Source organism: Podarcis cretensis (genome assembly GCF_951804945.1).
Source record: "Podarcis cretensis genome assembly, chromosome: 9".
NCBI lineage: Eukaryota > Metazoa > Chordata > Lepidosauria > Squamata > Lacertidae > Podarcis > Podarcis cretensis.
Window position 1 is genome coordinate 75,881,102 of NC_137178.1, and position 27,980 is coordinate 75,909,081.

At 42.7% G+C, this 27,980-nt stretch overlaps 2 protein-coding genes across 3 annotated transcripts in view; one reads left to right on the plus strand and one right to left on the minus strand.

The window, feature by feature from the left end:
• PPP2R2C (protein phosphatase 2 regulatory subunit Bgamma) overlaps positions 1-721 on the minus strand; it is a 46,278-nt gene extending 45,557 nt beyond the window's left edge. The window contains exon 1 of the mRNA XM_079991678.1: positions 631-721. The gene's annotated coding sequence lies outside the window, so the exon portion shown is untranslated. The remainder of the gene's footprint in view (positions 1-630) is intronic.
• SH3BP2 (SH3 domain binding protein 2) lies at positions 212-27,815 on the plus strand. 2 transcript variants are annotated; one of them, XM_079991606.1, is made up of 13 exons: positions 212-316; positions 13,213-13,352; positions 14,072-14,174; positions 15,020-15,137; positions 16,553-16,623; positions 17,272-17,360; positions 19,803-19,868; positions 21,750-22,335; positions 23,580-23,709; positions 24,971-25,026; positions 25,464-25,545; positions 25,657-25,716; positions 26,732-27,815. In XM_079991606.1, the coding sequence occupies exons 1-13, from the start codon at positions 300-302 to the stop codon at positions 26,867-26,869; spliced, it is 1,656 nt and encodes a 551-aa protein (XP_079847732.1). In that variant the 5' UTR covers positions 212-299; the 3' UTR covers positions 26,870-27,815. The 2 variants fall into 2 exon arrangements, with proteins under 2 accessions (XP_079847732.1, XP_079847733.1); XM_079991607.1 differs by lacking the exon at positions 212-316 and adding an exon at positions 1,201-1,305.
• The last annotated feature ends 165 nt before the right edge of the window (positions 27,816-27,980 follow it).

A 27,980-nucleotide genomic window follows, 5' to 3' on the forward strand; every position in this document is an offset into this window, starting at 1 on the left:
CTCGGGCTGAGGCAAGAGGCGCTTCAGGGCTCTCGCGCCTTCCCAGCCCGGTCTCGGGCGCTGGGCCGGCAGCCGCGGGGCGCCATTGCGACGGGCGCCCCCCGGAGCCCCTCGAGGCTTCTTCTGGCGAAGGTTTCCCGCGCCGCCGCCTCCGCCTTCCCTCAGCCGCGCAGAGGAGGAGCCGGGGCCGCCGCCGGGCGCTGCTGCGAGGAGGAGCCGGGCGGGAAGGCGGCGGCGAGGATGGCGGCCCTGGGGGGCTCCCGGCGCCGCGGCGGGAAGAAGCGCCCCTGACGGGACTCATGCGCTATGCGCGCAGGTAAGGAAGGCGGCCGGCGGCCTTTGCGCTCCGGAGAGCGGAGGCGCCCCCGGAGGAGGCTGGGGACCCCGCGCTGCTCAGCGGCCACGGGGGCTGGCTGCGCCCGCAGCAGGTGCTCAGGCCGCCTCTCCCTCGGCGGCGTTTCCCAGGGGCGAGGCCGGAAAGCGGCAGGCCGCGTGTGGGAGCGAGCGAGCGAGCGAGCGCGGGACGGGCGCCGGGCTCCCCTTCCCTCCGGGCGGGCGGGCGGGCGGGCCTGGTGGTGGACGCGGCGCCCTTGAGCTGCGCGCCATGGCCGCCTGAAGGCGTCTCCTCACACTTGGGAAACGGCTCCTCCTCGGTCTCTCTTGGCTCGGGGAAGTTTCTTCCGCTTGTGTGAGCTGATAAGGCGAGAAAGAAGGCCGAGGGATCTCCCGAGACTAGGGCGCGTGTCCGCCGCGCGCGCACCTAACAGCGGGAGATAGAAAATCAAGACGAAAATCAAACGCCCTGCAACTGCGGTAGATAAATTTCATGAAATAAATAAAAATAAATTATATCGATAGCTCAACTTTTGTGACTTTCAAATATATATATATATATATATATATATATATATATATATATATATATATATATATATATATATATTCCAGAAGAAGCATTCATCATCTTCAGTTTGGAGAAAAATGTGGTTTGATCTTTTTAGGCATCTGTGCATATGCTTGACATTTGAGCGACTGCTGTGTTCTTGACCTGGGACAGTATTTGAAGGCTGTCTCTGGTACAAAAGAAAATGGGTCTCCAGTAGGGAGTACCTTAACATCTGGACTGGATTCCTGACAACTTCAGTATCCTCCTCATGACTAGAAACCTGCCTAGAGAACTGCCCTCTTGCTTATGACTTTGCTGTTGAGCATTGCGTTCTTCCTTTCCTGAGACTTGGGTGATAGCAAGGAGAAACCTCCTCTTGCTTGGGCTTACAAATCAAAGAACAGGAAATATTTCCATTAGTAAGTAGCCTTGCTTTGAGAGCTGAGAATTAGCAATCTTGTCACCAGTAACCTGAAAACCAAGCAAAGTCTGCATTGGCTTCTAATAGTTGTGGTTGCTTCTCTTGGTTTTGCCTGGAGAGGCAGGCAAGGTGTTGGAGACATCTTAAGGCAGTGTTTCCCAGCCTTTGGTCTCCAGCTGTTTCAGACTACAATTCCCATCATGCCTGACCACTGGTCTTGCTAGCTAGGGATGATGGGAGTTGTAGTCCAAAAACAGCTGGAGACCAAAGGTTGGGAAACACTGATCTAAGGTATGGCCCTTGTTGGCTGGTGGCACCTGGAAAGCCGGCCCAGCCTGGTCAGTAGGATAGCAATGCTGTTTTTTAGCGTTGGATATGTGGCTGCTGTTTTGTTGTTCAATCCCTTCTTGGTGAAGAAGAGCATTAAACCAAGATGACTTGAGCAAATATTGGCTAGTCTAAAATTTGCCATTTGGGCATAAGGTGCTTGTGAGGGTAGTTGGTAGGCAATTTAGAGTATAGTTTTGGAGAAAGCTGCCTTTTTCAAACATGGTTTGTCAAGTCACTACAATCTGACTATTGCAATCTATATAGCCTAAAATATGAAAAAGAATTTGTTATTTACAGCTTTCAAATTCTGTACATAGAATAGCATATCTAAAGAATGTCTATGAAGCAGTGGCGTAGCGTGGAGGGTGCAGGGGGGGGCCGGCCGCACCGGGCGCAACATCTGGGGGTTAGGGAAATCCACGGGTTAGGGGGCGCAAATCCACGGGTTAGGGGGCGCAAATCCATGGGTTAGGGGGCGCAAATTACTTGCCTTGCCCCGGGTGCTGATAACCCACGCTACGCCACTGCTATGAAGTCCCTGTCAGAATCGTATCCCTAGATACCTTTTTAAAAGCAGAAATTAGGTCTCCCAGCCTCTCTGCAGGCCATACCCCATTCTGGCTCACTGACTTGCCACCAGCCTCTGTTCCATCCCCTCCATTGACTCTCTTGACTGGTGAGCTTTTGGCAGCTGAGAAGCAGGGCCAGTGGAGCTGTGTAGTGCCAAGAGCTTGGTTGGAAACAGGGAGTAAATGCAATGTGATAGTGCTCTCCTCTTCCTGCATCTCCAGTTTGCTGCATTTCCTTTGGTTGTGCTGAGAAAGGGGCTTTTCCTCAAGCACACAGTGAAGAAGCAAAGAAAGGAAGTTCCTTTTGTAGTGTGAAGTCTGTATGTTTTGGCTCTGACATTGCTGGTATGCAACCCCTCATCCAGTACAGCCATATGTATTGTTAGTATTAGTATTGGTATTATTATTTACACCCCACCCATCTGGCTGGATTTCCACTCTGGGCAGCTTCCAGCAAAATATAAAAAATAAAATAAAATTTCAAACATTAAAAACTTCCTGTGACTTCATTTCTTGATAAAAGATGAGTTGAGTAGCCTGGGGTCCTAAGCCGGTGTGCCCTTTGTCATCCCTGCTTCCTGATATATTTATAGAGCCACTCAGTAGTATTAGATTATGCTACATCTAAATAGTGAGAGATGCATAATGAACTTACTTATGACAGTCTCTTCCACTAACAGATCAGCGTGAGGCAATCCTGAACAAGATATACTTGCTGAGTGAATGTGTTTGCACTGCTTTTCCAACAGTAGCAAATGAACAAATAAATGCAGAGGAGCTTTAAGACTCCAACCCATCACTCCAAAAGGTTTTGCTTCCAGCATGTCTTTGTGGTTGAAAGCAGAATGGCATATTAGTACTTGCACAGTCTATAAACATGGATGTGGGATAGTGTGAAATGGGAATAAGCTAGCATATTCTGATGGAAGGCTGCTGCATGGATAACTGTTGCCTGTTGCCATATCTGTTTTGAAAAAAATGAGGTGTGTATGACTACAGGCATAACAGGATTGTGCTTCATTGAAGTGGGAACTGGCATGAGCGAGGTGAGGGGGGAAACCAGTATTTTCCTAGAGGTGAAGAAAAATGTAATTTGGGCAGAAATAGTTTGGAGGTAAGAGTTTAGAAGAAGGAATCTGGTGAGAACTGAATTCTGCCAGAAAATTAATTTTCAAGGAATCTGGGGAAGGTGAATATGTAAAAAGAAAATATTTTTATTACAGGAAATTGTAATTGGGTTTTTATGTATAAGATCTTTGCTGAATCAGTTCAAAATTCATTTGAGTCATCAATACAGATGCTGGAGAATTCTGCTCTAAGTAGAGGCAGATACAGAAATTCGCTGTTTGCTTGTTTGTCAGTGCTCAGGAATGTACTTCCTTGAAGTGAATGGAATCCACATTCATCCACACTGTTTTAAGTGAAGATTTTATGTAATTAATATTGTAATTTTTGGCTTGTTGCTTTACTTGATGTTTCCTAACACTATTACTGTATCATGAAGCACCATAGAGGTTTAGAACCGTGAGGGGATATGGCTGGACGTTAGCTGCTTCATTTACTTTAAAATAGAATGCACATGGAGGTAAATAACACAAGGTATTTGTTTTTGGTTGAGAGAAGGGTTTCCAAAATGTGAGAAAGTCAATGGTGTATACAGGTGCCTCTTTGCTTTTCTTATTACATGGAGAAGAATAATCTCTCAATATCTGTGGATTTATTTGTGATCCTCCATTAAAGTCCTAGCCTCTTTGTCGGTGTGGGAAGAACCATCCTGATTTGACTACCCATATTTGACCACCGTATACTTTTTTAAAAAAGTATAATTAAATCTAAAATTTCCTCCCCCTTCCTTGCAGTTTTCTTGACATAACTAAACTTGACCAACCCTGATGCCCAAATGAGGGAAGTGAGCTAGGATGACAAATTTATGACAACTGTGAAATCAAGATATCCCCACTTACCTGGGAATAGATTAGCTTTACAGTCATAAATGGCTTTGTGGTGAGCAATTAATCACTTCATTAACTGTGTCTTTAAGGTGTCAGAAGGCTCTTTGCTGTTTTTCCTGAAAAAGAGTAACAGGGCTACTTTCTGAAAATCATTAACTTTGAAAGGGAGCATGCAGGGAAATAAATTCATTTGTAAATATTGAATTAATGTGAGATATGCATTTCTATTATGTGCTATGTAAAAAAATTCATATGTGTAAAATATAACACATATACTGCAATTCAAACTGCATATATTTTTGCATCAGTGGATGACACAACAGAACACAGACTTGCACAAAATAAAGCAATTGCAGTGAAATTCACATACCACATGAAAGTGTAAATGATAATCAGAAGGGTTGAGGCATGTTCATACATTATTATGCCTCTGAAAGCAGTAGATTCATTTAGTGTACATAGGTAGTAGCTGTTCATTGATACTCTATGAATTTGTCTGATCCTCTTTAAAGCCATTAATATAGTGGCCATTGCCACAGCTTGTGAATTCATTCTATAAGATGTGAGGAGAAATAACATGTGCAGTGTTTTATAAAGTTACATTCATTCCCCTTCCTCTTGCTTCCAGAACCATGGAAAGCCGGGTTGGGGGTGCTGAAGGAAAGAGAAGCAATTCAGAGCACAGCTTACTGCGGTGGTGTAGCAAATAAAAGGTAAAGGCATTTGGTGTTTGGTGCCCAGGCCTTAGCTCTGCTTTTATACTAACTTAGACAAGTTGCTCATCTCCATCTTAGTCCAGCATTTTAGCAGCAGCCAGTTAAATGTCTCTAGGAAGCTTACAAGCAGAGCATGAGAGCAACTGCAGTCTCCTGACTCCTAAGAGGAATTTGGTGTGGGTGAGACTGAGGGGTTGAATAGCTTGGCAGGATAAGTGTGACTTGGAGAAGCCCCACATTTTGGAAGCACCGGCTGCCACTGCATTAAGCGCTGTAGATTGGAATCAGTGTTCCTGCTTTTACAAAATACAGCCCCAGATTATAGATGGATAGGTGATATCCATAAAGTTGGGCAAAGGGTGGCATGAAAAGAACACTCTATTTCTCTGTTTTGGTGTCTGTTGTTAAGCCACCATTTTGGTCATAAACTGGAGTGCCATAGCGTTATCACTGTATAAACTTTCCATGTGGATGTGGAGAAAGAGGTTGTTGTGCCCACAAGTGGGGTAAACTAGTGAATCTTTATATGGTACAGATCCTTGAGACTATAATAAATAATACATGAGACATTACATATGAATTGATTTTTTAAATAGTTTTTTAATTTCAAATACTGAGCAACACTGGGCCAACTTTTTGGCAGAAATGTTCCTGGAGATAATACAGCCTTTTGATAAGGGTTTCTGCTCTATTCATGGAGGTTTTACTTGAGGGCTGTAATTGCTAGTTGTTGGGCGAATAGTCCCTTTGTTAGATCATTACGAGAAAGCTAGAGCTTGCAGATTAAATTGTGCATGTATTCTGACTGTGGCAGATGTTGAAAGAGCAAGAAGAACTGGGTGGGGAGGGGCTAGCTCATGTAGAACAGCACCAAGAAATTATTATATACTTTCACTGAGTAGTAGACATCAATGAAAAACATCTTTTCCATAGGACACCATGTTAAATATAATATGCAGACAACGAAACAAGTGAGCAAAGCTTGTAGGTAGAGTGTCAGGAGGGCTAAAGCATAGAATGAGGCTTGGTGTGTGAGAGATGCTCATAAGAAGACTGATTTTTTACTGTGTTCAAAGCAAGAGAAAGAACAAGGAAATAGTAGCTTTGCTGGAGAAATGTGATACAAGGTGCGTTTTCCACCCTGGGCTCCTTTGGGAGGAAGGCTGGGGTAGAAATGTAATGAATAAACTAACGAATAATAACTTCTACTTTGCCTCAGTTTTCTCCCATGAGCAACCCGGCAAAAATATAGCAAATTGACAAGGGAGAGTGCTGCAGTCCAGGTTGGGTAAAGCAGTATGGGAGCAGCTAGCAGCCTCTCTAAATGAATCCAGGGCTTGACAACTGACAATTTAGTTCCAAGGAACTAAAGCTGTAATCTCAGAGCCTCTGTCCATTCAGGTTTTCAGAATTCTTAGAGAACAAGAGAAGTAGAGGCAAGCAAACCCCTCCCTCTACAAAGAGAGGGAAAGAGGACCCAGGCAACTGCTGTGTCAATAGCATAATGTCAATAATGTCAGTAGTTGGAAATGTTCTTGCTAATCTGATAACCCTGGTAGTCTTTACTTGGACTTTGTCATTTTAAGGCATTGTGCAACCGTACTAAATATATTGCCTATTTTATGGTTTTGTTTTTTACCTTTTAATTTTAATCTGCTGTTATAATTCTTCTCTGTTTTATGTACATCATAAAATGAAGTTTGAAAAACTTTGCAAAAAGAAAGAAAGCTGGACTCAGAAAAGTACATGCATTACAAAGAGCTGGCTAGGGTTTCTCAACAATAATTTATGCCTGAGAAACTGTATCTTCTTTTTAAATATAGTTACTAGCCCGGGTAGCTAAGGAGAATGCTGTAGATATGGTATACCTTGTGAAAAGTCTTCTTCCCCACCCATACTATTGTTGATGAGCTGGCAAAATGTGGGCAAGATTGTGCTATTGTTAAGTAAATTTGCAGCTGTTTGGTAAGCTATGGTAAGCTGTTTGGTAAGAGTGCCCATCTGTGGTGAGAATTGACAAGTTGTGTGCCATAGTCTTGGGCTCAGTGGCTTTCAACATAGTTAATAAATGACATGGATGAAGGAGTAGAGGGGATCCTTATCAAATTTGCAAGTGACATCAAACTGGTAGAGGTACCTAACAACCTTAAAGACAGAAACAAAATTTCAGAATTATCATGATGGGATGGAGAACTGTGTCAAAAGTAAAGATTGGTCTAACAGATTATATAAAGTTCTGCATTTGGTTAGGCAGAATCAGGTGGACAAATGTTGAGTGGAATATACTGAGCTTTATTTACAACAGTGCATGTGGGAAGAGGTTTTAGTAGACCACAAGTTAAATGTGAGTCACCAGGGCAATATGATAGCTAAGAAAGTTAATGTAACTCTATGCTTCATCAACAGAATTATAGCCATCAGATCTTTAGAAGTAATGGCACCCGTTTATTCTGCTTTGGTCAGATCTCACCTAGAATTCTGTGCCCAAACTGGGTACCATATTTTAAGACGGATACCAGTGCAGGGGCACTGGAAAGTGTCTGGAGGAGTGTGACAAGGTTGCTGAAGGCCCTGGAAAGATTAAAGGAGTTGTATACATTTGGCCTAAAAAAGAAATGAAGAGGCAATTTGATAGCTATCTTTCAACATTTGAAGGTATTATGAGTTTAGATGTGTGTGTGTCAATGTGTTAAACTGGGTGTTAAAGGTAAAGGTAAAGGTACCCCTGCCCGTACGGGCCAGTCTTGACAGACTCTGGGGTTGTGCGCCCATCTCACTTAAGAGGCCAGGGGCCAGCGCTGTCCGGAGACACTTCCGGGTCACGTGGCCAGCGTGACATCGCTGCTCTGGCTCGCCAGAGCCGCACACGGAAACGCCGTTTACCTTCCCGCTGGTAAGCGGTCCCTATTTATCTACTTGCACCCGGAGGTGCTTTCGAACTGCTAGGTTGGCAGGCGCTGGGACCGAGCAGCGGGAGTGCACCCCGCCGCAGGGATTCGAACCGCCGACCTTTCGATCGGCAAGCCCTAGGCGCTGAGGCTTTAACCCACAGCGCCACCTGCGTCCCTCGAACTGGGTGTTAGCCCTCTCTAATCCCTGGATCCAGAAATGTTAAAATCTGTTCAAGCCAAGCTTGCTTCCTGGCAAATGATCGCCTGGCCCTTAAGGGAGCAAACGATTAAGGGGCTCTGTGCGAGGCAGCAAATAGGTGGGGGCCCCCTCCCACAACAGACAAAGCTGAATTTGACATGGAGTTTTGGGGCTGTGATGTGAACTTAGAAATAAAGCAGCAAGCAGAAGAGAGAGTCAGAGAGCAGCGTTTGATGTCTGTTTGAATCCAAGGCTGTGGCGATAGGAGTTAATGCTGCGAGCCCCTCCACTGTAGGCTCAGGTTGTATATGTGTAAATAAACCATATATCATAAAGGCACCACAGTCTCCTCTGTGCCTCATTTCAAAGGAACTGGTTCAAATGTCAGGAGAACAAATTTTGACTAAATATTAGAAAAATGTTCATGTGTGTATGAGCAGTTTCACAGTGAGACAAAGTGCCCTGGAAAGTTGTGAACTTTTTGTTTGTTAGGTGGTCATGCAGCCTGTAGTTAAAAACCTTTGAGGTGGATGCAGTACCAGAAAATTACTTGCACTGGCTGGGATTCAGACTAGATTGGCCTTGAAGCCCCTTCCAACCTTGTGATTCTATAGCCTAGAATAGCTTCCCTCAACCTGGTGCCCAGCAGAGATGTTTTAAATATCAGCTCCCGTTAGCCCCCAGTCAACACAGCCAATTGGCCAGGTATGGTGAGAGTTGTTTAGGCTCATCTTCAGCTAGGGAATGAGGGATATTTTCTTTATAATAACCTGCACTGATTTTCTGCAAATCAAGTCTCTTTGCTCTTTATTGTAGAGAAAATGTTTTGTCCACATAAAGGTTTTAAGATCCAGTTTTAGCACTTCTCAGTATTTTCAGAGTCAGTAACAATCAAGTGCTTCATAGAGATCATTAAGTTATTGATGGCAGTGAGTATGGAAATTGTGCATCGTGGGAAATGCTAATGATTAATAGGTATATAAATGCCTTAAATAAATAATTGAAAAGAGTAGTGTACAGTATTAGAGAAAATCTTGATTGAGCATTCATATTGTAGAGTGGCTGTTAGCTCTAGAAGAGAAATTAACTCTCAGTGTAGATTAGCTGGTGGGGGATACAATTTTATGGATGTGTGGTTCCCTTTTCTTACTTACTTTAACTCATAGGGAGGGGCTTTTCAACTACTAGTTCTGCAGTTACAGGTGGGTAGCCGTATTGGTCTGCCGTAGTCGAAACAAAATAAAAAAAATATTTCCAGTAGCACCTTAGAGGTATCTGAAGAAGCGTGCATGCTCATACCAATAACAAACTTAGTTGGTCTCTAAGGTGCTACTGGAAGGAATTTTTTTATTTAGTTCTTCAGTGATTATTTTGGAGGGATTCTGTTGTATATCAGTACTTTTGCTGTCACTATACTTGAAAATCTGTTTTGATGTGATTTGACCTTAGACCTTATCTATGTATCTAATCTTCAAATCCCGCACCAGTGCTGGTTGTTTTTTATGCTGTGAAACTTGTTAATAACAATACAGTGGTACCTCAGGTTACATACGCTTCAGGTTACAGACTCCGCTAGCCCAGAAATACCGGTAGTATCTCAGGTTAAGAACTTTGCTTCAGGATGAGAACAGAAATCGTGCTCCGGCGGCGCGGCAGCAGCGGGAGGCCCCATTAGCTAAAGTGGTGCTTCAGGTTAAGAACAGTTTCAGGTTAAGAACAGACCTCCAGAAGAAATTAAGTTCTTAACCCGAGGTACCACTGTAGAATTTATGAAGAGTTGCTGTTTGGGCATAGTGAAGTAAACTGCTCTTTTGGTAGATTAATTATATTTTGCTATGTTATTATTTGCATGTAAATTGTTATTTCTTTGCTGCACTGATATGTTGAGGACATTTTTGTGACACTTAGAATCATAGAATTGTAGAGTTGGAACCCAAGGGTCTGTTGGTGAGAGAGGGGGAATTTAGTTTTAATTAAGTTACTTTATTTTTTACAGTGGTTCCATGCACAGTAAGTCCACAACTTAAACACAATTTACTTGTGTGCATTCAGCTTTACATGCTTGGGAAGATTAATAAATAAAAAGGGGGTGTGCACCCAGGAAAAATGACTTTGGCAATCCCACCCGCCAATAAACCCAATGTGTTTTGACTGTACACGATTTTGGCTTTAGGCATGATCCCCAGAACATAAACCCCGGGAAAGTTGCAGGCATGCTTTGTTTCTTTATTCAGTGGGGGAAGTATAACAGTGTAATGAAATTGCTTTAGCATCCTTAACTCGGCTTCTGTATTTACTTATTATTGGATACCTAATAATTCATTCATGTATATGTGTGTGTGTGTGTGTGTGTGTGTATATATATATATATATATATATATATATATATATATATATATATATTGCTGAAGAGCAATCAGTGTTCATAATACTGAGCTTCTGAATTGCAGGGTTTTTTTCTCAAGCAGGATGATAAAAGAAATAGGGGAAAGAAAGAATATTTCTAACAGGGTATAGCATTAAACCATGGACATCACCAGGATTTTTGTTGGGGGAGGGCAGGACTTTTGTTAGAGCGGACAGAACTGATGTGATTGGTCAGTTGGTTAAATATTTCTATTCTTTTACTTGATCTGGGCTACACCCCGCCTTGGCTACACCCATGCATTAAACCAGGGGTCAGCAACCTTTTTCAGCCGTGGGCTAGTCCCTCATCCTTCATACCATGTGGTGGGCCGGACTATATTTTGAATGAAAAGAAATGAACGAATTCCTGTGCCCCACAAATAACCCAGAGATGCATTTTAAATAAAAGCACACATTCTGCTCATGTAAAAACACGCTGATTCCCGGACCGTCCGCGGGCCGGATTTAGAAGGCGATTGGGCCGGATCCGGCCCCCGGGCCTTAGGTTGCCTACCCCTGCATTAAACCCTTGTATGCAGCTAGCTTTCAGTCTTAGGATGGCAATAGATTGAACTATTGCAGAGAAGACTGATTAGATCATAATTGTGTCTTGTTAAAAGAGATCATACAGAGTCACGCAAGGGCAGAGAAGCAATGAAGACTGCATTTGGAAATACTGTGTGCATTTCAAGTTCCTTTTTTCAGCTTTGGTCAGTTGTCTGTTTTCCGAAGTACATAAATAAACTGGGACTTTCTGCTTTGTCGTTTTTTTTAAATAGACTGCAAACTTCCTGGAATTTCTGACTCGTTTTGACACCAAGCATGTTCTCTGCTACCAGCAGAAGAATTTGTATGCCACTCAGCTGCTGAAAGCACACATCTGCAACTGGAACAATAAACCTACTGAAAGCAAAAATAAAAATAAAAATTTCAAGATGAGTGCCATGTTGTCATGGTTTTTGATATGTGGCACACACTTAAACATTGTCTACCCAGAAGTAACTCTTATTGAATTAAGTGGGGCTTACTTGGGTGGTGTTGTGGGTTTAACCATAGAGCTTAAGGCTTGCGGATCGGAAGGTCGGCGGTTTGAATCCCTGCGACGGGGTGAGCTCCTGTTGTTCGGTCCCAGCTCCTGCCAACCTGGCAGTTCGAAAGCATGCCAGTGCAAGTAGATAAATAGGTACCACTCCGGCGGGAAGGTAAACGGCATTTCCGTGCGCTGCTCTGGTTCGCCAGAAGTGGCTTAGTCATGCTGGCCACACGACCCGGAATCTGTACGCCAGCTCCCTCGGCCAATAAAGCGAGATGAGCGCCGCAACCCCAGAGTCAGACACGACTGGACCTAATGGTCAGGGGTCCCTTTACCTTTACCTTACTCCCAGGTAGCTGGGTCTGATGGAGGTCATAGGAGTGCGGTGAAGTCATTCTGGTTTTCTCCCCCCTCTCCTCTCTTGCAAAGATATTGTGGAACGTTCAGCATTGCAGTTTTACACCTAAGTTAACTGAAAAGTGTCCAGCTTTGGTTCAGAAGAGGTCGAATCTGCCACGGATTGGATGCCTCTATTTTCATTGAAATGCTGGAGGGTGTGAGATTCTACTATACGGTAACTGTACATTACTCAGAAGCAGACCACACTGAATTCCATGGGAATTGCTCCATGATAATTATGCACAGCCTCGTAGCCTGAATTGGTTAGCCTTAACTCAGGACTTCTTTACAGGGCCTCCCCATAAACACTTATGGGAAACAGATTTATTATGGCTAAGGTACCTTGGGTTACAGTCACTTTCCTCAGATGCACCATTCTTGGTAATCCATAAAAGCTTATGCAGTAATACATTTTCTAGCCTTTAAAGTGCTACTGGACTCTTGTTGGTTTCTGCTGTAAGCTAGGACTAGTGGGCTACCCCTTTGACTGAAAGTGTACCAGAAACCAAAACAAAATGGAGCAGGGTGTGTACTGACTATGCAGTATGAGGAGGGTGAGTGAAGGAGATTATGGTTTGTTTTAGGCAATCCCTGCCCCCACTGCTTGAATGCTGGCTTTTGGTGCCGGGTCCGCAGGAAAGACTTCCCTCCCTTGCTTTTTGTTTGCCATCTTTGCTTCCCTCCTCCACCCCATCACTGTTCTTGAAACTTTCCTTTTGCTGATGAATCCTATGCATGTTTACTCAGAAATAAGTACTTTATTCAGGGAGGCTTGTTCTTTGGTAATGTCTACAGCTGAAATCTCTATATTGGGATGGGGCTGGGGGTATTCTTTATAACTAGGGTGGAAAGTTTATTATATTAGGCCCTTTGTTAACAGTATTTTGTGGCATCTTGTAAGCGCCAGCACTCTGAACTATGCTTGGAAAGAAACCAGAATTCAGTGGAGCTTTTAAGTACAGTGGTACATTGGGTTACAGATGCCTTAGGTTTCAGACTCCGCTAACCCAAAAATAGCACCTCGGGTTAAGGACTTTGCTTCAGGATGAGAACAGAAATTGCGCGGCGGCAGCGGGAGGTCCCATTAGCTAAAGTGGTGCTTCAGGTTAAGAACAGTTTCAGGTTAAGAACGGACCTCTGGAACGAATTAAGTTCTTAACCCGAGGTACCACTGTACTGGCAAAATGGTTCTCAGTGCTCAATTTGAGTTACTAGTGTGCTGTCTTTGTATGGAGCTAACACAGTTTTACAACACATTGCAACAGTCTAAGCTAGACTAGTTTCTCTGTTTCCAGAAAATAGATCAGTGTTCGTAGGCTGTATCAAATTAGATAATGCATTACATGTAAATTGGTGTTGGTGTATGTTAATGAAATGATATCTTTAATGTGCTCATTTTGTAAATTTCAGAACAATGACTTCAGAAGAGACATTGTGGCCTGTCCCAATGAAAGCTATTGGAGCACAGAACCTACTGACAATGCCTGGAGGTGTTACCAAGTCAGGATACCTGCACAAAAAAGGAGGAACTCAGTTCCAGCTCTTAAAATGTATGTTGGAAAACAAGGATGTGCCAACCTCAAATGCTTTAATTCCAAACTGTGATAAAGTATGTGCTTATATTTGTACGGCGGCTATATCTGCACTAGATCAAAGTGGACTAGACTTAATTTTACTGGCATGCCTTATTTCACTATCTGTTTTTAGTGCAGTAAATGTACACTCATCCCCATATCCTATTGCTGTGCTTTAGTTGCAGCTGTGTAGAATGTGGTTGAGTCGTCAGCCAATAAAGTCTGGTGCAGATGTAACACTAGCTCCCTGCAAAATAGGGTTTGCAAACCAGGTACATGTGTTAGTAGCATGTCCCTTTTCTGGCACAAATGTCCCCTCCTTTCCCTAGTTGGCCTTATGGCTACTTCTGCACTGAATCTGATGCTAACTAGATTCTTGTTTAAGCAGTTTCCAGGGTAGAAAGGAGGGAGGGAGCATGTGTTTCAGGGGCAGTTATCTGACTTGCAAAACCATTCACAAGGCCCCAGGATTGTGTTTTCACGGACTTTTATGCTACCTTTCCCCACGTAGGGAGTATTTGGGATGGGAAGGGGGAAGACCGCTGGCATCCCCTAGCATTGTGATAGGCATCTGGAAATGCTATAGATCCGAAGTCCATCAGTGTTGATGTAAGCAAGTACATTTTTTTTGTAATCTAATAATACATGAAGTCCCTTTCCCCCCTTTTCTTTCCATGTCCTTGATATTGGTCCAGGGCCACTGAGGTTTGTGATTATCCATAAGGGATGTATTTACTACTTTAAGAGTAGCACTTCGGCAGCTCCTCAGGGTGCCTTCTCACTGAAGGGCTATAATAGGTAAGTGGAAATATAGTTTATCCTATTGCAGTATTTCATCATGATAGAAATGAAGTTTTTCTCCCTACCTTATGATACTAGAACTCTTGGGGCCATCCAGTGAACGTTGGAAGATTCAGGAGAGTCAAACTACTTTTTCACATAGCCCATAGCTAAATTATGGAATTTGCTCCCATAAGATGCAGTGACGGCCATCAGTGTGGATGACTTTAAAAGAGCATTAGTCATATTCATGGAGCGTCTGTTTATCAATGTATTTTAATTGTTGAATTTGCTTTGGAAGCTGCCTAGAGAGCTTATGGTATGGAGTAGCTATATAATAAATTCAATTAATAATGCATGAATTAGCTTAGCAATACAATGTTATTTGTGTTCTCACCAGCATGGTTTTATGAATTGTTGTTGTAATTATTTACATATATTTAAGCCTTAATATAGTTCCCACAGTGTGGCTTGTTTTGCATTTTGTTTTACGCTTGTGTAGTACGTGCCTATTTAGTAGAATGCTTCATGCTGCTGATGAAGTTGGCTGTAGTCCACAAAGAAGCATGCCATAATAAATGTATTTTAAGGTGGTTGCAAGGCTCTTGGCTGCAACAATTAACATGGCTTCCCCTTTGGAAACTATTTCATGTGGTCCTCCTAATTTGTGGAGGTTGTTTCCACCTGTAGTTTAGTAAGGTTACATTTGTATAGCTCTTTGAGACAAAGCAGAACAGATGTTGTGTTGTGCATTGATTTGGTTGGTCTTTGGGACAGAAAAGTCTATATGCAATTGTGGTGTGTCAATTTTGCTATCTTTATAAACATGATTTTAGCTTAAAAATAATTTCATTGTTACACAGGGTTATGCGGGCAGCAGAAGAAACAACATCAAACAATGTATTTCCTTTCAAGTTGGTTCACATTAGCAAAAAGCATAGGACCTGGTTTTTTTCTGCCGCCTCTGAAGATGAGAGAAAGGTGAAATAAAATTTATTATCTAAATACGATATTTGAAAGGCAATCAACGCTATGTTCCTAGCCATGTCTACCAGTACTGTAGTGGCAAATTCAGAAGTTTAGGGTCCCTTCATGATAATCACAGTTATGCCCCCTCACAGCCATAATTATATACTAATAATTGTGAAAAGCAGAGTGATATACTTTTAATATTATTTTTCCATTTTACTATTTTAATTCTTTATAGGTAAAATACTAAGGATAGTATTTTTCCTAATGGCCCAGTAAAAAAACCAAAAAGCCCTACATTTCAATATTCTACTCCAACAGCAGACCCACTGGGATAAATAACATGATATTTAAATGTATAGAATAATTGTATTTTATTAATAATAAATTGTGCCAAAATTATTGTTAATTTTATACTCCTCTTTCATAATTTTTAAAATAAATGCCTTTATTGCAAGATCTGTATGTTTTGTATTGATACTGACCCCCCCTCACCCTATGCTCCTTCCTCACAAGCAAGCAAAGGCCTGCTATCCTATTCCCACTTAAAGGTAAAGGTAAAGGGACCCCTGACCATTAGGTCCAGTCGTGGCCGACTCTGGGGTTGCGGCGCTCATCTCGCTTTACTGACTGAGGGAGCCGGCGTCCAGCTGGTCATGTGGCCAGCAGTAAATACAAAGAGACTTAATTCTGAGTAGTCATGTAGACCACTGTATTGTATGTTAACTATATGGTGAACTCTTAGAGGCTGCCTGGACTTCAGCTACCTATTACGTAGCAGCATTTGCAAAAAAATACTTTTAGAGACTACCTTACCTCAAACAAAACCACCTGAGGTGATTGAGGGAAGGGCAAAAGTTGGTCTTTAGAACCACTGAGATTTGGAAGACTAGAAAATGAAACAGAAGCAGGAAGGGAAAGTGCACTAGAGCGGAGGGGAAAGCAGTAGCTCTTTAGGATCCCAGTAGGGTGTCCAAATAACTGACTTATCATTCCCAGTTCTAACTTCACTCATTGGCTAAAAACACTGAGAGATGGGAGCAGCCAGGCTGGCATATGCCACAGAAATTGCTTAGAAGGGTGCCTGCATATTTTTCTTCATCACTTTCCTCCTAGTAGGGTGAGAGAGGTTTACTACTTCCTTTTTAAAAAATGGAAGCTTAGGGTCTGTGCTGCATTGCAGGCATGGGCCATAGTGCAGTTGTATCATTCGTACTATTAAAAATCTGGCCATGGGGTGAGGTTGGCCCATGTGAGATTACTCCCCTGTATAAATCTTGTATAATAGTTGCTTTGAAAATACAAATTAGTTAATAGAATGTTACATGATTCATAGCTGTTTATGCAGTTATATCTTGGAAACACACCTGTTTCAAAATGCTTGTTGCTTAAAAATCCTACCAAATCATGCATCATTTGTCTTTCAGGACTGGATGGCCTCACTTAGAAGAGAAATAGATCACTACCACGAGAAGAAGGAAACTGTTACTGACTTAAGGTCTGCACATGCTGGCACAGGCATCATGGCAGAAGAATGACAAGGAACTGGCCTTAAGCTGCCTTCCTCAGCCTGGTGCTTTCAGAAGCTTTGGGCCAACTCCTTTTTTCTCAGACCATTGGCCATGCTAGCTGGGGCTGATCTGAGTTGTATTCCAAAACATCTGGAGGGTGCCACACGGGCTACCCCTAAAGTAGGGAGAATAATACATACATACATACATACATACATACATACATACATTCTTTTATTATTGGTACCCTGCCCATCTGACAGGGTTGCCTCAGCCACACTGGGCGGCTTCCAACATATATAAAAACATAATAAAACATCACACATTAAAAAGCTTCCCTATACAGGGCTGCCTTCAGATGTCTTCTAAACTAAGGTTATATAATTACTCATCTCCTTGACATCTGGTGGGAGGGCGTTCCACAGGGTTGGAGAAGGCTGCTATAAAGTCTAAAATAAGAATGTTGCCTGTTAATACAATATCATTTTGTCAGTAACATAAGATATAAATAGTTTTCCAGTTACTTTGTATTTCCACAATCAATGTGCTCTAGTTTTTCTCTTCCCATAAGTCCAATGTACAAGTGCCATCTCTAAAACTTCTCTCTCTCTCTCTCTCTCTCTCTCTCTCTCTAGTGATTCTGGTTCAGATGTTGACAGTTTCTATGGCTCAGTAGAACAACCCATTAATATACACTACTCTCAACATTCAACAGAAAATTCAGGTAAGAAGATAATTTAGAAGTTCCCTTTTCATAAAGGTGATGCACCTGGTAGACATTTTTCCTGTGGAGTGAGGCAGAGGGAAGAACCTTTCCAGTGGCTGGACCAGATCCTAGGTTCCCCAACAGGGCTACTTTGACAGGTGGGTGGGTCTGCCCACCATCAATCACCTGACTTCACCTTGGATCTTCCTCTGCAGCACAGCTAGGACTCAAATGCTGCTTGCAGTCACTGCTGGTCAGTTGACAGGTGATGACTTCAAGCTCTGCATTATGGAGTTCTCAACATGTAACTCTCTAACACAGCCAATCCCCACAGGCTTCTTTCACTGGCGATCAGCTGATTGACTGTGGCAGCAAGCCTCTCCTGCCAAGGAACAAACAGGAGCACACGTTAAGTCTCCTGATCATTTGTTGGCAGCCACACTCCTTAGGCACAGCTGCCACCTGTACTTCCACAGACAGCAATGAGTGCAGGAAAATCTCCAAAATGAATGATGCCCTTTGTGGGAAGGCAACCCTATCCAAATCAGGTTTGACTTAACAGTTGTATTCCACCTTTCCAACAACAATGTTGAGCTCAAAGCTGCTCACAGTAATAGCAATAACGTTTTAAATTAGCAACTGTTACAATCACTATAACCATATCAAAAACATGATAGCATATAAATAAGGCAGAAAACCAACCATAAAAACAAACTGTTAATGCACTTTAATATGAACTCGTAGTGATTCAAAAAAAATATCAGAAATGGCACCAGCTCTGGGGCAGTTGATATATTCTCTCTGGGAAGGGAGAATTCACTTTCCCAGGCAGCTAGTTTTTCTTAGGTTTTAGTCTCCACTTCTGTTTCACCCTCAAATAAAGAAACTGATCAAATAAAGAAACGATGTTGTTTTTGGAAGGGTGGGGCAACAGGTTCCAAAGAAGATCCAGATTGTCTATATCTTTTCTCCATGCGAGAAGCTTAGGAGCATCCTTTCCACAGTCCCTTTGGACTGGCTTCCTTCTCTCCTCCCAGGTGCACAAACCCCAGGCAAAGAGCCCTAGAGCTCTTGCCCTTTGGCTCACCCCAGAGAACTTGTACCACTGCCAAGGCATGAACTCTTAAAGGTACATGGAGGGAAAGAGAACAGACAAAGTCCCTAATTAGTAGCAAAGCTCAACATGAATGTATCATGGCTGTCCCTAACATGGTGAACTTCATGTTATGGATCATTAAGAAACAAGTTGAAAATGAAAAATCATAGCATTGTTATACAAATCTATAGTGAGACCACACTTGGAATACTGTGCCAGCTCACCTGGAAAACAGGTACTATAGAGCTGGAAAAGGTTTAGGAAATGACAGCCAAAACGATCAAGTACAGTGGTGCCTCGCAAGACGAAAAGGAATGGAAATCTGTTCCGCGATTCTCTTCGTCTAGCGGTTTTTTCGTCTTGCGAAGCAAGCCCATTGACGGCTTAGCGGATTAGCGCTATTAGCGGCTTAGCGGCTTTTAGTGGCTTAGCGGCTTAGCGGATCAGCTGATAAGCGGCTTAGCGGCTTAGAAAAAGGGGGGGGGAGTCGGAAAAACTCGCAAGACATTTCGTCTTGCGAAGCAAGCCCATAGGGAAATTCGTTTTGCGAAGCGCCTCCAAAACGGAAAACCCTTTCGTCTAGCGGGTTTTCCGTCTTGCGAGGCGTTCGTCTTGCGGGGCACCACTGTAACTAGAGCTCCTATGAGGAAAGGTTGCAAAATCTGGGACTTTTTAGTTTAGAAAAGGCAATAAGGCGGTGGTACATGAGAGAGGTGTTCAAGATTATGACTGTTGTGGAGAAAGTGAGGAGAGAGAAGCTTTTCTCCATCTCTCATAACACTCTCATAACCTGGGGTCATCCAATGAAGAATGTTGGAAGATTCAGGACAGGCAAAAGAAAAGCCATCAAATGGCACATAGTGTAAACTGTGGAATTCTACAAGAAGTGGTGATGGTGGTCACCAATGTGAATGGCTTCAAAAGACAGCTAGGCAAATTCCTGAAGGATAATTCTATGCTGTACTTCCACTGGCGGAGGATGCATGTTGCTGAATACCCCTTGGTGGTCACCACAAGTCAGGAGAGCGCTGTTGTAATTGGCCCCATGTGGAATTCCAGAGGTATCCAGTTGCCCACTGTGAGAATAGGAATCTGGACTAGATGAGCCTTTGTCTTGATCCAGCAGGGCTTCTCTTCTGTCTTTATGTTAGTTGCTTGCCTTTTAAAGGGGCGCTGCAGTTTTTACCATCCCCAAAGCAAGTTTTGAGAGGCCATGTATAAGGATGTGAGCAGAATGCTACTGGCTTTGTGTCATTTCCGGCCCAATCATGTTTTCCTCTGGCTGGGCAAACTGCTGCAGAGCCCCTGACATGTACTGTCAAGTAACTTTGCTGTGCTATTTAATGCATTACCTTGATTTTCAGATTATGACCAGGATGAAGATGATGACTATTTACAGCCAGATAACTCGGATGGTATAAAGTGTGAAGGTATGTGGAATTAGGAAGTTACATCTCCACAGAAACCAGACTGATGATTTTCAGAAATCTGACCAGCCTGTAACTAACAATTTGTTGGTGCAAAGCTTGAAATAAATGAAGAGATTTATTGGTACTTGGTAACAGGAGAAAAACCTTGAGGGTTTAATGAAAATAATATCTATAGCAGGAATGGCTAAAGTTACATCCACCATTGGTAAACCATTTGGCACCCACAGCCCAGCAATGAGTGTGTGTGGAAAGTGGGTGTGACTACCCTAGACTATCACATGTGCACACTTGCATGAACACATAGCTCCTCATTCTCAGTGTATCACCGCCTCCCTGCCTATCAAATGGGCCAATTCCCATACCTATCGGGACACTGGGTTGGGTAGACAGATTTCAAACTCTCTACCTATCTTAGCATTGTCTACTCCAGTGTTTCCCAACCTTGTGCCTCCAGCTGTTTTTGGACTACAATTCCCATCATCCCTTGCCACTGTTCTTGCTAGTCAGGGATGATGGGAGTTGTAGTTCAAAAACAGCTGGAGGCACAAGTTTGGGAAACATTGGTCTACTCTAAACTTTTGCTTTTTGCTGCCACTGATAAAAATCAGGTTAGCATGCCAGAGAAATGTTGATTCATGCACCTTCCTCTTTGTGTAAATCATGCTGCACTCAGCCTGCCAAACTGAGGTGAGCTAAGAGAAGTGCTATGTCTCCCTTCTGGTGAGGAGAGGAGTCTACCCTTCTCCATTCCAGCAATGCTATACTTTAAAGGGCGATCTCAAAGGATGAGCATGTGCATGCAGTTTGTAAGTGATCACCGCTGCAGGTGGCCCTCAGGGTCAAAAAGGGTGCTCACCTCTGTGCTGAAGAAATACATTACTTAAAAAATAATAATAATCCAAATATAAACAAGGAAAAGAAATGATTAACAACACGGACAATGCAGCTGCAACTTACATTAAGCATGTAATGTATACTTACACAGTGGTACCTTGGTTTCCGAACATAATCCGTTCCAGAAGACTGAGTTCTGAAACTTTTGAAAACTGAAACCTCAGTAGTCGACAGCTAGGCCTCAGGATCTTGCACTCAGCAGAAGCCGTGTGGCATGTTTGACTTCCGAGGCACGTTCGAAAGCCGAAGCATTTACTTCTGGGTTTATGGCATTCAAAAACTGAAATGTTCGTCAACAGAGACATTCAAAAATTGAGGTACCACTGTATAAGCAACCTCAGTTCCCAGCTACACCTGCCACTCTCTAGGCATGCTGCCGTCTATTGTAAATAATATATTGAGATAAGCTAGATCCTGCTTCTGAATTAAACTAGGTTTCCCAATTAGTCAATCTCACAACCCTTTTAAAAGAACAAATAACTTTCCAAGTCTCCTCAAATGTGACTTGCAACATCTGTGTTGAAGTCTTGATCACTAAAATCTCAAATTGTACCTCTGTCACTCATTCTTCCCACAAAATATAACTTTGGGATACATCCTGAAGTGTCTTTCTTTGCATACCAGATAATGGTTTAGTAACTGATGAGACTCAAAATGAGCACTTGGACTAGAGATGTGGCCTGCTGAGTGATGGTCAGATCTGGACCATGCCCCTTCCTTCTCTGTCACTCCCAGGGTCTGTGACTTACTCTAAATTACATACTAAATGGACTGTAATGCCACTAACGTCTTGAACACAGTTTTTAAAGTGGTTGTTGTCACTTGTTCTAATTTCTGCATCTCTGTCCTCTATTTGTGCCTCGTGGCATTTCCCCCTCTCTCCCATCTACAATTTAAATGACCTTTAAATAAATTTGTCAGATTCTCCTCTGAGTAGAAGACACTTCCATTTAAATGACGGGCTCGTTCTACTTCTTTTTTACACAGATCATGTGGTATCTCCACCAGTGTACCCGCCTCCTCCGGTTCCATCGCCAGGAAAAGCTTTCTTTCCAGAGACAAAAGCACACTCGTTCTCTGGCAGGTGTGGTGTGCCGGTGCTTCCAGCGCCCTCCCTGAAAAAAAGCTTAACAGATGTGAGGCCTGAAGTCCTCTTAAGCAGGAGAGGAGAATTCCCTTTTCAGTGCCAAGCAGAGCATGATGTGAGACCCCACCCAGCACGTCATCAAATCACTAACCAGGGTCCACCAGTGCCTCCAATTCCTCTGGCCAAAAAGCCCACCTACCTCACAGAGAGTTGCTCTTCCTCAGGTATACGTCTGCCACTGACCTGCACTTTACGTACTGCTGAAGAGAGTCAGAGGTTTAAAGAGAAAAAACTTCCTGCGCAAGTGCCTCCTTCATTGCCAAGCACCAAGCCCAAATTACCACAGTATCTTGTGACTCCACTGGTAAATACCCAGGCACCAAGGAAACCTGGACTTTTGACACCAAAAGTACCAGCTAAGCCTCAAGTGCCTTGTGAGAAACCACGTGTGCCTGTTTCTAAACCAGAGAATCCTTTGCCTCCACAGTAAGTTGGAAAACAAATGTGTACTGATCATGTTGGAGATTCTGATGTTAATTCAATTATGTGGTAGTAATTCATTTGCCATTCCCCCAAATCCTTGCCTTGGAATGGAAAGCTGCCAGAGCAGTCTTGCAAACAATTTGCTGAGTTACCAACCTACAAATAATACTCACAGTCTGCTTATAGATAAACTAGTGAATAATAAAAAAAACCTTTTAAAAGCCCATTATGACCTCAGATTTTAGTGTGTGTGTGGGGGGGGGGGAATGGATTAAAAAACTAAGTTGTCCCAGGAATGCAAAATTTAAAAACACAACACAAAGGGAAAACATTCGTGATTTTTTTTCCTATTTTTTCTGTTGATGTAACATCAGAGGTAGCAGAAGAACATAATTTTTTTAAGCCCCTGCTTGCTGCTGCTGCTGCTTCACAGATTATAACAAATGACAAAATACTGCAGTTTTTCCAGGCTGCTGACTAAACCCCTGTCCTGGTTCCCTGAATTCGATTCCTGATTGATTGGTGACTGTATTTGTGGTCCCCTAATCCTAATTAATGGGACGCGGGTGGTGCTGTGGTCTAAACCACAGAGCCTAGGGCTTGCCGATCGGAAGGTCGGCGGTTTGAATCCCCATGATGGGGTGAGCTCCCATTGCTTGGTCCCTGCTCCTGCCAACCTAGCAGTTCAAAAGCACGTCAAAGTGCAAGTAGATAAATAGGTACCACTCCGGCGGTAAGGTAAATGGCGTTTCCGTGCGCTGCTCTGATTTCACCAGAAGCAGCTTAGTCATGCTGGCCACATGACCCAGAAAAACTGTCTGCGGCTCCCTCGGCCCGTAAAGCGAGATGAGCACCGTAACCCCAGAGTCGTTCACAACTGGACTTAATTGTCAGGGGTCCTTTACCTTTAATGCTAATTAAGCATCTGGGATGGCTTTAGATAGTTAGCTTTCAGACTTGCTCCCAGGCTTTCTAGGGTCCCTTGGAAGTTTTGCTGGGAGTTTCTCAATCGAAGATCAACAATGGTGCGCAAAGCGACTTGTCTGCTTTTGCCAATTTTTGCCTGCTGTGTGCAGCTACAAGTGTTACATGTGTATTTATTGGTTGCATTGCGTTATTCAATTCATATGCTTCAGTTATGAAGACTCAGTAGATCTATCCCAGGCTCAGTTCATATGAAGCACTGGGCATATGTGAATCTCCTTACGTAATCTGTTAACGATGTAATATTTCCTTTCTAATTTCAGTTTAGACTCTGCTTCTCCTAGAAGATCTTCTCCAGATGGACAAAGTTTCCGAGTTGCCTCATTTGAGAATCCACTATTGCCTTCAAAATCAGACATATCTGGAGAAGAGTCCGATGGTGACTATGAAAAGGTAAGGCAGCTCATTCCGTAAGATTGCTCTGCTTTATAGAGTCCTATCCTGTTGGCTAGTACCAGAACCCTGATATGCCTTGTATTTGGAATTGATGGGCAAATCATCTAATGATCTTTAAACAAGCAGAACGGCTTCATATGTTACTGAGTGGCTACAGCAAAAGCACTTGTAAAGTAGGAGTATACACTAAATTCACATGCAGCTCACCATGACATTGCCTTTGCATCAAAAAAATGCAGTGGTATTATTTATTATTATTTATTAAATTCATATGCCACCCTTCATCTGAAGATCACAGGGCAGTTTACAGTCTAAAGTTGTTGGACACCCGACTCCCACCAGCCCCAGCCAGGATAGCCAGTGGTCAAGGATGATGGGAGGTGTAGTCCAGAAACATCTGGAAAATCGATGCGGTAGGAATGTTGTAATGTGTGTCACAGTAATCAAGTATGCAGTCCATAGTGTTTGAAAATGTGGGCTTGTACTTGCAGCAAGTATCAGATTAGGACAAGAAAGTAATCGCAAGTGTAAGTAGTAGCAAATGGCTTATGACCACCACTGTTGACCTGAAGGGTATGGCTGGCTAGCCGTCTCTCAGTCCACAGCCTCAAGCCCCTTAAAGATCTAGCTCCAGAAGGTAAGCAGGGAGCCCACCCTTACTCACCCTGGACAATAGATCCTACCAATGCCAACCAAGTCCGGTTGTGAACCGTTGCCACATGATAAGCCAACTCAAGTGGGGTGGGGGGAAGGCCAAGCATTTGGTAGATGTATGCAGGATGTTGATTCCATAAGTGGCTGCAGACAAAGTCTCGTGGTGATTACAGTCCTAAGAGACACGGAGGAGGGACAGAGTTTGGCAGCAGCAGCCCCAAGCCCATGCTTGGTGGCACCTCACCCTCCCGCAAGCCTGGCGCAAAGAGGGCACTCTACCAGGCTTTTATTGAGTGCTAAGTCAAGTTACAGAATTGTTGGTACTGCGGCATCTGCCTTTTATTATCTTAGGGGCAGTATTCTGCATTTCCTGTAATTTGGCATTGAAGACATCTAGCAATAAAAACTTGTGTTGATGAAGTGCCAGCTCATAATTCAACTCTCTTAATGCTGCCCTGATGTCACATATGCTTCCCTATGTGTGTGATTTGGGCTTGATCCACAGATGGGTGTGGTCACGTGTGATCATAAAGTTGCTTTTGATAGGCATTTACCTATTGTACTCTTTTTATTCTTTTGGCTTGACAACCCTTTTTTCATACAGGTTGAGCTGCCTAATTCAGTATTTGTGAACACCTCTGAATCGCTTGAAGTTGAAAGGTAAGCCGTTGTGGTATGCTGAAATTTCCTAGTGCTTGCTGCAAAAATCAGTCAGAAAAAGGGATGGAAAACTGAGGGGAAATAGCTGCTGGCAAAGGGCTGAAAACCAGAATTCTGGGCACTTGATACGTACTGATATGTACTGTTGTAGCATTGATTATTGGGTGCCGAGAGCTTTGAAGATGGGATCCAGTGGCAACTTATGACTAGGTTAGGTTGCTCTCATTGATGTGCAGTATGTATCAGTTTCCCATAATGGGTATGTTGTGGTTTCCTCCAATATCCGTGTTCTGAGTGGCTATGCAAATCTTTAACCTGTTCTGAAAATGAGTGTTGTTGCTGAGAATTCATTTGGCAGGTTTGTTGTAATTGCCATATTGAAGCTTGTTTTTGTTGTTTCAAAAAAGTAACAATTCAGTATTTTCCTACAATTTTAGGATGTTCAGATCAGAAAATCCCACAGGACACCCGAAAAGTGGATTATTCTGTATTAGGAATTCATCCACAAATCCTGGCAAGGTAATAAACCAAATTGTAATAATTTTGTTCGCAGTATACCAACTGGGAAGATGTTTGGGACATGGTTGGTGTTGTAAGGTGATTATCTTGATTTTTTCCTCCTCCTTTAAGGTATTGGTTGTATGGGATGAATCTATTGGGAAAGTGAGAAACTACAGAATCTTTCAACAGGTGGGTAAAAATATGGTTTGCAACTATTCCCTTCTATTTTATGTGATTGAATAAAATAGTATTCGCTGTGCTTCTAAACTAATCTTCCACAGAGTTTGGATTACAGTGATACCTTGGTTTTCAAACGTAATACATTCTGGAAGACTGTTGGACTTCTGAAACGTTTGAAAACTGAAGCATGCATTTCTGGAAGCATTTACATCCAAAAAACTCAGTATGGAAGCCATGTGGCATGTTTGGCTTCCAAAAAGCATTCAAAAACCGAAGCAGTTACTTCCGGGTTTTCGGTGTTCGAAAACCGAAATATTTGACTTCCAAGGCACTCAAAAACCGAGGTACCACTGCATAAGGAGATGTAGAAGGGCCTCATCTGATTTTTTCAGATTTAGGTCTTCATATGTTTGAAGGGAAAGGGATGTGGGTGGCATTGTGGTCTAAACCACTGACCTCTTGGGCTTGCTGATCTGGTGGTTGGCAGTTTGAATTTTGGGCTTGCCGATCAGAAGGTCGGTGGTTTGAATCCCCGCGTCCTGTTGTTCGGTCCCAGCTGCTGCCAACCTAGCAGTTCAAAAGCATGCCAAAAAGTGTAAGTAGATAAATAGGTACTGCTCCGGTGGGAAGGTAAACGGCATTTCCGTGCACTGCTTTGGTTTCGGTGTTCCGTTGCACCAGAAGCAGCTTAGTCATGCTGGCCACATGACCTGGAAAAACTGTCTGCGGACAAACGCCGGCTTCCTTCGCCTGTAAAGCAAGATGAGCGCCACAACCCCAGAGTTGTCTGTGACTGGACTTAACTTTAAGGGGTTCTTTACCTTTTTTATGTTTGAAGGGAGGAAATACAGTATTCTGATCTGAACATTAACCAGAATTAGGCTTGCAAACATTATGGAGTGTAGCCAATTAGTTATGTTTTGTAGTATGTCAGAGTTGCTCTGAGTTGTATGTCTGTTGTATTGTCATGGAATGTTCCTGCGGTGGTCAGTGACTTCAGATGTCCATTTTACTTCCGCAACAGGACTCAAAGTTTTACCTGGAGGCAGATGTTGTGTTTCTAAGCCTTGGAAGTCTGGTTGAGCACTACGGCAGCTATGTCTTGCCCAGCCACCGTAATCTGGTCCTCAAATTTCCTTACGGCTATTCTGGACCCAGGTGACAGACCTACCTAATCCACTCTCGCTCTAACACCAAGCACAGTTATGGAATCCTAGGACACAACTGTTGACCTTCCTAATTAATGAATGGTTATAGACTGATATCCCCTCCTCCCTCCCCCTGTGCTTTTCATAAAGAGTCTGGACCAATTTCAGAAGAGGGCTGAAGACACCTCCTAACTTGAATGGGTCATATGGACAACTAACAGAGCTACTAAGAGACATGTCTAGAAGCAAAGTGCTAATGGCTTCTTGCTATGTGTTTTCCTGGCTGGCTTTTGACTCATCACTGGTGCTTGACAAAGTTTTAAAATAGTTTATAATTTAGCTGTAAATAACACAAAACTGCACCATAATACAAACCATGCATGAATGTGCTTTGTCACTTTTGCTTTGTCACAATTGTGATATTTTAAGGGCATTTGGACCCCCTAGGCCTCTAGACCCTCATAATAATTGTCAAAGTAAGCACCAGTCTCTCTCACTCTTACACGCATCACACAATATTGTATTTTGCTCTGCTTAATGAGTTACAAAGCACCTCTGTGCAAGGGTAACTGTGTGAAAATTCAGCTGATGCCAAATTGTAATTTTGGAAAAATCTACCAGGAATATTGACGTATATGCACTTTTTGATATTATCACCAAATAGTTAAATTAAAGAAATGTGTTGACCATATGATTAACCATAAGTATTAACCCAATGAATAAATAGAATGGCAACTTGTTTTTAACATTCAAATTAATGTGAAAAATAAGGGTTTTTAATGTCCTATATTTCATTATTTTTATATTGTAAGAACTATACCAACAAACTATGGCTCTTATGAAAGAAGAACTCTACTGAACAGGGTTTATATAAAGATTTCTCAATATGTGATTTGTATTGATACATCTGTGATGTTCCTGTATAATTATTTTGTTCAATATTAAGTCAACAGTGCTATACTACATATTTCACAATGTATTCATTAGAATTTTGCTATGTAAGAGACATGTGTGCCATGTATGTCTTGAAGGCAAGGCATTTCTGTGGAAGTTGTATCGTATCAAGGTAAGGGAGACTTTCTGCACCAAGTGCTGAATGCAAATGCTTCAAAGATGTTTATAACC

Bases quoted from the DNA above. Each gene is read 5' to 3' on its own strand.
- SH3BP2 (XM_079991606.1), top strand. The intron at 19,869-21,749 runs GTATGTGGAATT...TTTTTTACACAG, and splicing joins GGATGGTATAAAGTGTGAAG to ATCATGTGGTATCTCCACCA. The intron at 25,546-25,656 runs GTAATAAACCAA...TCCTCCTTTAAG, and splicing joins CATCCACAAATCCTGGCAAG to GTATTGGTTGTATGGGATGA.